The sequence below is a fragment of the Hippoglossus hippoglossus genome, chromosome 6 (assembly GCF_009819705.1).
Source record: "Hippoglossus hippoglossus isolate fHipHip1 chromosome 6, fHipHip1.pri, whole genome shotgun sequence".
In the NCBI taxonomy this organism is placed as follows: domain Eukaryota; kingdom Metazoa; phylum Chordata; class Actinopteri; order Pleuronectiformes; family Pleuronectidae; genus Hippoglossus; species Hippoglossus hippoglossus.
Genome location: NC_047156.1, coordinates 1,467,850 through 1,477,589, shown reverse-complemented (window position 1 = coordinate 1,477,589; position 9,740 = coordinate 1,467,850). Strand labels below are relative to the sequence as shown.

At 47.1% G+C, this 9,740-nt stretch overlaps 1 protein-coding gene across 1 annotated transcript in view; it reads right to left on the bottom strand.

Annotated features, from left to right (window-relative positions):
• zfpm1 (zinc finger protein, FOG family member 1) overlaps positions 1-9,020 on the bottom strand; it is an 85,166-nt gene extending 76,146 nt beyond the window's left edge. Inside the window, 1 exon segment of the mRNA XM_034588044.1 lies at positions 8,336-9,020. Coding sequence (XP_034443935.1) covers positions 8,336-8,375 — 40 coding nt within the window. The 5' untranslated portion in view covers positions 8,376-9,020.
• Between the last annotated feature and the right edge of the window lie 720 nt (positions 9,021-9,740).

The following is a 9,740-nucleotide window of genomic DNA, read 5'->3' as shown; positions in this document are numbered from 1 at the left end:
CATATTTAGTGGAGCGGGGGGGGGGAGCCTGACAGAGCGTGAGGACACGCCCACCTGCACCTGCCACCTGCACCCATTGGACGGTACCAGCTGCTAAATGAACATCAGCTGTACTGAAGAAGACTTGAAACTAGAGATTCAGAAAATGTTAACTGACGTTTTATAAAGTGAGAAGTAAAACTAAAAACTGACTTCTTGTAAAACTAGAATGGCTCGTTCCTCTGCCACGGCCCAACAGCCCCTTAAGTTTAATCGAGCTGCATCACATTTCACACACTTTATTATTCTCTGAGAAATCAACAAAAACGTCATTAAAAACACCCTCTCATGCAATATTAAGCAAAGAGGAAAAATAATTCCTGAATCCGTCCCTTGATCTGGATACACACAACATTTTATGAATCTTTCCTGTCCCGTACAACGTTTTATGGAAATCTGTCCCGTAGTTTTTGCATAAACCTGCCGTCTAAAAGACAAACAACAAGGAAGTAGGTAACGAACCTTCAACTCAGACATGAACACACAAAAAATGAGGGCGAAATATGTTCACAGCTCGTGGAACAAAACAAGAGATTTGAGGTTGTCACTTTTATTTTAAATGTTATAAATTATTTCAGAAGATAAACGACAAAGCCCTAAATGCCTGTATTTTATTCTGAAGAATTTTAAATGCACATCAGCGGTTAACTGGCAAAAACTACTTAAATACAAGGTTCTCCAGCAGCAGTGACATGAGGCTGAGGCCAAGTGAACAGGAGCAGGTGCTCACGGGTTCAAAGGTCGCTGTGACTGAATGTGTGTCTTTGTGTGTATGAGTGTGTGTCTTATTTTCTTTAGAGGCAGCGACACACACACACCTCTCGTCTCGTCAGGCTGCCACGACCTTTGACTCTTTGTTCGGTTTTAATATCAGTGATTCGGTGAATTCGGTTGCATTTAATTGTCGGCGGTTGTGAATTCTGTGTGTGTGTGTGTGTGTGTGTGTGTGTGTGTGTGTGTGTGTGTGTGTGTGTGTGTGTGTGTGGCTGTGTGTGTGTGTGTGGCTGTAAAAGCAGGTCAGGTGGTGTTGTTTGCCCAGGTTGCCTTTACACCCTGGAACAGAGCGCTCAGCACAGTAGGAGCAAATGGTCTGTCTTATCTCTGCCGCTGGGGGGGCCTTGTCATAACACTGGCTGCCTCTTTCTCACACACACACGCGCACACGCTGTCCTTCGTTTGTCCAGAGTCGTTCTGACCACAGATCAGAGCCACAGGGTCCCACACTCCAAATAACCTACGTCCATTTGTTCTGTTTTGACTGAGTGAGGTTTATTCTCAGTCCACTTAGACGTCACCGAAACACTGACGATCGCTTGTGTGTGTTTTCACGCATCAACTGGACAGCGACCCGAGGGGAGAAGACACGGACACTTTGGTTACTCAGGTTAAACATCCGCCGGCTTTAATAGAGAGCGTGACGGCCGCGAGTTAAGCCCTCGCCAAGCTCCCCGGGAGGAGCCAGCCCAGTGGTAATTACCACTCGAGCAAACAGTTTGGACGTAGATTACGCTACCAGTGGTCGAAGTGGCGTTTTCTCTCCTCCCTCTGAGGAGGCGTCAGCGCCAAGGTCAAGGGTGAAAGCGTTTACAACGGCGGCGCGTTGAGAAACCATAATTCACCACAGGGCTGTCCCCTGGGTAAATAGCAGGAAAGAGTAATAACTCATCCACACACTGAACACAAATGGTGTTTCCTCTGTAACCCTGCCAGCTTCCCCCTTTGGTGGGTCGAACCACACACACACACACACACACGCACACACACACACTCACACACACACACACACACACACACTCCATCAGCCACAGTGCAAACACACATTAACACAAACCCGTCAACAGGAGCAGAGCCTCGACGTTTCTCTTGATTGACTGAGCTGAAAACTGCCGCTTTCGCAGGCTCATTTTTAACAAGTCAAGTTCAATAGTGTGGCGGCCACATGACCTACACATTATTGATCGTGACCCCGTTCACATGCAACGTTTGCTCGCTGCGTGCGTGCGTGGGTGTGACTGATTGCCGTCATATGCGGCTCACACATGAAGCTATCTGATCGCGAGCATGAGAATCGTCCGACGCCCAATCTGTCACCATCTAGCTCGTTTAATATCTGTCAGAGGGATCAACGCAGAGCGAGTCATCCTGCTGATGCTGCTACTTTCCTCCCCGTCTTCCCCTCCCACTTAATGTACGCTCTTCATGTTTCACGCCTCAACCAGAGAAGAATGTTTAAATAAAAAAAAAAAAATCACTTTAAAAAAAAAAACCACCCTGGAGATAATCATCGACGAACACCAAAATTTCCCAACATGTCTGCGCTATCGTACACAGAATCTGGGATGAGTAATACGTGGTATTAATTTTAATTAAATTAATCAATGACAATGCTTGTTAGGGAGGAGAGAGGGGAGAGATGCGGTGGGGGGGGGGGGGGGGGGGAGAGAAAAGATTGAGGGAGAAAAGAAATGCATTCACACCTATCATCTAATTATACAACAACATTAATCCCATTAGGGCTGTAACTGATTTACCAGGGTCCGAACCCCGGCTGCTCCTGCCTGGGCCTGTTGTTATTGCAGTGGAGCCTCAGCTCCGGCCTGCTCCTGCCTGATAACAACTCTAATCACACTTGGCGATCTCTATCTGCACCGGAGATCAGGCCCCGCGGCTTATCGAAAGTTCACATCAAGCTAAAAGCAGAACAAAGAAGGAGAGAACACACACACACACACACACACACACACACACACACACACACACACACACACACACACACACACACACACACACACACACACACACACACACACACACACACACACACACACACACACACGGGAAAGCAGCCACCAAGGCACTGTGTGAGTCTTCTGGGTGTGCGTTTGTGTGTATGTCGGTGGAATTTAGACGTGCTTGTGTGTTTTATTTCACTTTGGCTCACAAAGAATGAATTAATCTCTCGACTGTGTGTCCATAGACCGATCACGTGACCTCAGCCTGGCCAGAGAGAAACACACACGGTAAACTAAACACAACTTTTAACTAAATATTAAATAATCTACCTCCTCTGTAAGCCTCCAAGAGGTGAACCCATTGTTTTGTAAAAAAGGAAAATGAAGAGAAGGTGTAGAAGAAGAGGAGAAGAGGAGGAGGAAATGTGGAGAGGAGGAGGAGGAAATGTGGAGAGGAGGAGGTGAGTGTGGTGATTTCCTTGTCTGGCCTCTGCAGACGTCCTGCTCTAAGCTGTGGGAGGCAGCGTATTATTCATGCTGACCTCTGAGCTCCAGCACTGATGTCACAGGCACCGAGCGTTCACACACAGACGCCCAATCAGCAGCGAGGATCTGCGGGTGTTATCTATCTCCGATCAGCAGGCCTCCTTATCGGCCTCCAACATCTTCACAGGAGGGTGGGGGAGCAGCTGGCTGGGCTGCCATTAAAAACACACCACGCCACATTCATCCACCAGTTATGTATTCCACACACTTTTTCCTCTCTATCTCTTTCTTCCCACTATCTACCTCCACTCCTCCTCTTCTCCTCCCTCTTATCACAGCACATTTCTGTCTCTCCTGCTCTCCCTCCGCTCCTTCTCTTCTTTTAATTATCTGGAGATCCACCCCCAGCCAATCGCAAACAAAACCACCAACAACAACATGACAACTGCTGGGAAAATGGCATGCACATGCCAGATGTAATTACAATGTGCCCTCCATCCTCCATCTCTCCTTCCATCTGCCCAGCCTCCCCCTCTCCCTCTCTCTTTTGCTTTCTGCCATATCAGCGGGAGCGATCGCCGCCAAGTTTTATCACGTCTCCCATCTCAACCGCCAAAATATAAGCCCAGGGATCCAGCCTCAGTGGGCTGCCTGCCTGCCTGCTATCTCCCCATCGAGGAGAGAAGCCTTATCAGGCTGAAAGATCACCAACCGTTGGGGAGGATGACGCACAAAGAGACACAGACAAATATCTATCTGCTACACAAACACCCCCTTCTCCTCCTCTGCTCTGGGCCTCCAGAAAACCCTGGACTTAATCCATTGTCGTTGTGGGGAAGGGGGGGGGGGGGGGGGAATCCAAGAAGATCCAGGCAGTGTTGTCTTAATGTACACCTCTGTTGTTGTGGGGGGGGGGGGTTGTTGCTGTTAACTGTTGCTTTTCCTGTGTGTTTTTTCTTTTTTAAACAGGTTATTTCAGGGCAGAGAATCAGGAGTGAAAGCTTCACACTGAAACTACCTCCATTGTTGGGAGGAGCAGAAGAAATACCAGTTTGAAATTTGTTTGAGTTTGAACTGGTGCCAAAACAAAACTTCCTACGGTACAAGAACTTTAACAATATTCAGTACTGAATTAATACTGAATTCAGGAATCTTCTGATTGAATAATAAAATCTAAAAGATTCAGATCTTCATTACCTCATCGTGAGTTTATATTGATGACCCACTGGAGGTTAAAGGTTTGACTGAAGACCCGTCACATCCTCGTCCTCACAGGCTACCACCAGTTCCACAGAAGAAACTTTTACATAAATGAGAACTGACTTATAATTAACTTTAACTGTAAAAACTGTTGTTTCATCCATTTATCCACCGACTCACTTAATAATAAGAACAGGATTTAGACCAGGTCATTAAAACAGACTCTTCACCCTTTAACAAGAGAACATGAAAACTTTAAATTGCTCTGACGATGAAATCAAAAGGAGTTGAAGAATAAATGCATAAACATACCAAAAGTAACAAGGTGTTTTCTGAGTGGACGAGAGAGACCAACCTATAAACCAATCAGTGTCCAGCGTACGTATGATGAGGACAGGACGTGATCATGTGATGAAAAGTTTGCAATGTGACACAGAAACTAATCCAACCAAATGTAAACAACGTACCAAGGACGTTCAAATACTTTCCAACGCGTCATGTGTCATGTCAAATTCTCTCAAACTTGATTTTTGGAAAAGGTGACGGCCCTCGTCCACACTCACACCTGACAACACATTTATTAACGCTGGTCCTGCGATGTAAACAGGAAGTAGATTGTCTTCTCCACAGTTGGTTGCTTAGTTACAGAAAGTTCTACTAACGAGGATCAGCGATGGTGAAAAGTAACAGCAGGGATATATTTTCTTTTTAACGACAAGGGGGAACTGTTATTGAGATGAAGTGTTAGCAACTCTTTACCGCTGGCAGTGGAGTCAGGTGACTGATGAGAACCAATCAGGAAGAGAACGTGGGCGTCTGCGTCATTGTTTACAAAAGTCTCAGTTTTAGGGGCTGGAGGAGAGGGAGGACGTAGCCGGGCTCATTCTCATCTTCAGAGCATTATTCAAAACTTAACACCGACTTCACAGTTACTGTTTTACAGCTTCGACTGTGAAGGTGCAGCTGACTTTGCATTAACAGCAGGTTCACACCAAAACAAACTGGATCCCAGCTGCAAGAGTGAAGCAGAAGAGAAACCAGTGACAACAACCATCAGTTGAACAATATCAAACAGCATTAATGAGTCGTATGAATCATTATCAAACAGGAAGTCTGGGCTGTATTACTGCGATAATAAAACCCTGTGACCCGGCTGGCATCTGTCATATCAGTATGAGCACACTGAAAACAACATGGTGGACACAATGCATGAGTAGTAATGGTAGTGGTGGTGGTGGTGGTGGCACCACCACCCCCCTACCTCTGCTGAACCCCCCCACAAACACACACACACACACACCCCAGCCAAACAAAGTCCTTATCACTCTCACTCCCTCCTATCAAAATGTCTGCCAAATCACAAGAGAGTCACGGGGCTGAGAGCCTCGCTGGCCTCGACAGCAGCCGGGACCCGGTGCACGGGGAAGCATGGTGGACCAGGAGCGCTGATAAAGACGGCCATGACACCCCAGAGACCCACACATGTACACACACACACACACACACACACACTCACTCACTCTCTCTCTTGCATACACGCCAAGTCTAGCCTGGGTTTATCAGCCTCGGGGTCTGGAATACATCTCCAGGCCTCGCTGCTGGCTTTAGTGTAGGTGTCTGCTGGGAGTTCACAGCTGATAGGCCTCTCTATGGAAACAGATATGGACAAACAGGAAGTGACAAACGGTATAGGCTCCGCGTGGCGCTCCAGAAAAACGTCATCCAGAGAAATCCTCAGCAGATTCGCCTGATCGCCACACACACGGTCAGTGGATCCAGGGACAACACGAGGAAGCAGTGAGGTAACTGGATCCTCTGGTTCTGAAGGAACGTCACCTCATCATCTGCAAACTGCCACTATTGCAAAAGTTTCTACCGAGGCTGAACGATTTCAGGAAAAGAATCTCGACCAAACTTTCAATTATATTTGAAGATAATGTTAACATTTGCTGTAGAGATTGTGAGATGAGTCAGAAAAGTTGAATTCACTGCTGGGAGTCGAGTGATTTCTGTGTCCAGACTGAAACACAACCCGGGACTTTGAAACTAAAACCGAGTGGACGCGTTGACGAGGTTTCTAACACGTGACGGACGTGAAACTGGAAGAGCACACATATCTCAGGATGAAGAAGAGGAGCCGTACACGTAGAAGACGAAGACGTCCACTGGAAACAAGAGCTTACTGCCGGTGTGGATGTGCTGTAAACAAAAACACTGCAGCATTGGAACGTCATGTCCTGCCTCCTGCTGCTGGATGTTCCCCACATGTTCCTGTTGTTGTGAACGAGTCTGACCCGGAACAATCTCCTGCTGCTGCTGCTTCACAGGGAAAAACCTCAACTACAGAAAACGTCGGAAACCAAATTTTCCAGACTTTTTCCGGAGTTCAAGTTTGAAAACTGCTTTAGTAGCTCGATGTAAACACTCATTACTTCCTCTGGACTTGTTGTGACCATTAGAGACAAATGTGGGCATTTCTTTAGAACATTTAATTAAATTAAAAAAAATCACACATCTGTGTAAATACTTTGTAGATTAATTATTCTCTCTAATTTTACCTTCAGATTTAAAGACACCCAGTATCCTGTCAATCAGGTTAATTGATCATAAGTGTCAACTCAACAAATCACATTAAACTGTATTAAAGTAATGTGACGCTAAATGTCCAGATTTTGCTTTTTGAAACAGCAGGTTTCAGGGAACACGACGACAAGATTATTATTATTAATATTATTATTATTAGTTCAACATGATAAAAACTTACTAAAACAAACTGTGATGTCATGGTTTCAATTTCCAAACGTACACATCCACACTTTTCTCTCTGAACTGCGGTGAACTGACAGTAAATGCACAGCGACGGGGTTCGAGCACAACATACATGATTAATGTGTTTTCTGTACAAACTCCGAGCCTCAGCTCTGCAGCGATAAACCTTCACACGTCTCTATAAACAGGAAGCTCTCGTCAGGAGACCAGACCAAGACAAGGGACGTTTCAAGCGGCCTTAAGATGCATTATTGAGTTAAAGGGACGGATGAAAAAACAGAAAAGATCCAATTGTGAGCGGCTATCAGCGGCCAGGATCAGCCGGGCGCCGTATCTGACGCCCCATCTCTGGGAAAGAGAAGTGAAAAGCCAGGGGGGGGGGGGTGGGGGTGGAGCGGGGCCCCGGCGCTGCGCGGCTCAGACAGAAAACAAATAAAAAAAAAAAAGATCCAATTTTAATCTGTATCTCGGCTTCACATCGGATCGCTGCGTTATCTCGGCTCACATCGGCTTTTTCAGAGAACACTGACGTTTCCACAACAGAATTAAACAGGAAGCGGCGGCGGCGGCTTCAGATGCAGCTGCCAACTGGACAGAGATCCCGCTGCAGGACAATGAATTCTAACTTTACACGAACCGGGTCACGGGCAAACCGCACGAGGGACGAGGGGCCGGAGGAGGAAGGGCTCCGGGGCGAAGTTACAGTGGGAACCGCGGCTCCGGGCGTCACGTAGAAGAGGAGAGACGGGCTTTATTCTGAAGAGGTTTTATTCTAAAGAGGTTTTATTCTAAAGAGGTTTTATTCTAAGAGAAACCTCAGTTTGACGTGTTTAATTCTCGTGTTGTGTTCGAGTCCCGGTTGGGTTCCCGGTGGACGCACATTGTGCCATGAACCCACCGGGTCCGGGTCAGGTGCTCGCCCCGGGTTCACAGGCCGGTTACAGCCGAGAGTCTCAACTTTGTGTCGGACTCACGGGTCAGAAAAGCTCCGCTGGACACACACGGACACACACTGCATATAAACACACACACACACACACACACACGTGGTAGAAGCACACACACGCGTCTGCGACCCACAACAAGCAGGTAATGAACTTGTTCCTTACGCTTGATCTGCCGGGGTTTGCTCTGCTTCCTCCGGGACATGGTGGCTGTCTTCCCCCTGGTCAGGAGCCCGCTGGGACGGACCGCCGGAGCTGGAAGACACGGGTCCGGGGTGGCTCTTCTGGGTTTCTGCCTCTTTCTCGTCTTCTTCTCGGCTTGTACAGCTGCGACTCACCGCTCCGAGCAGCGAACCGGAGGAATCCGCATGACCCGCCGGCACTTCGCTTCTTCCGCCGCGGTGCCGCTGCTGCTGCTCGCGGGGGAGCTACCTGTGGCTGAGTCCGTGAACCGAGACCTCGTCGCTGCCGGTCCGCGGGTCTCCGTCTCCCTCCTCGGACGAACCGTCACCTTTCTCTCCGGTTCTCCGGCTCAACGGTTCCTCCCTCACCGGGCTCGCCCCCACCCTCCCTCCCTACCTTCGCCCCGCGCCGCCGCACCTACCGCCGGCTCCGAGAGCGAGCACCGCGGCTCTTCTCCGGGGACGCTGACGGAGATAAAGCGGGGGTAAAGTTGTCGTGGAGGTCCAGCGGAGTGGAGCTGGTGCCGCTGCTGGAGCTGGGGGGGTCTGTGTGAAGTTTCCTGTGCCCGGCTCGCTCGCCCTCTCTCCCGCCTGCACCGTGTCTGACCCGCGGAGCCGCGTCAATGGAGCGGAGCGGCTCGCTCCGCTGTACGTGCCGCGGGGACCCGCCCCCTGCGTCTGACGTCACCCACCGCACCCGCCTGCCATTGGTTCACACGCGCAGCTCGTTGAGCGAATAGAATAAAATAAAGTCGAATAAAACTGATTAAACAAAGTTAATCAAACCAGAATAAGACAAATAAGATTAAAACAAAGACACGGATTAATATTACAATATTCAAACGACCATATGCATTTTGGGAGAAAGTTAAAAATTGATTCACATTCCTACGCTTTAGAGGAAGCTGTTTTATTTTTAAAATTATGAATTGAAATAAAATGAGATAAAATAATCAAACTAAATGCACACATCTAAATTAAAATACCTTAAAACATGTCAACATTTCTTTGGGGAGAAGTAAAAAAAATGGCACCATGCTCATAACTTGAAGAGAAAGCTTTTTATTCAAAAAAATTATTAAATTAAATAATCCAATTCAAACGTAAAAATATATATAATACAATACATTAAAACATGTTTATTATTAATTATGATTAACTCTATTATTCTTACCTCTATTGTTATAATGATTATTATGATTGTCCTTCCTTCTGTTTTACAACCATTTGTTTTCTGTTGTGTAACACTTTGTACTTTGTCTTTATATTCTTCTTGTTGTTATTATTGTTGTTGTTGTTGTTGTATAATAATAGGTATGCGTGTACCATTTCAATCGTTTGGTAATTGACACACCGTACCATACCGTGAAGAGGAAACAGGATACATG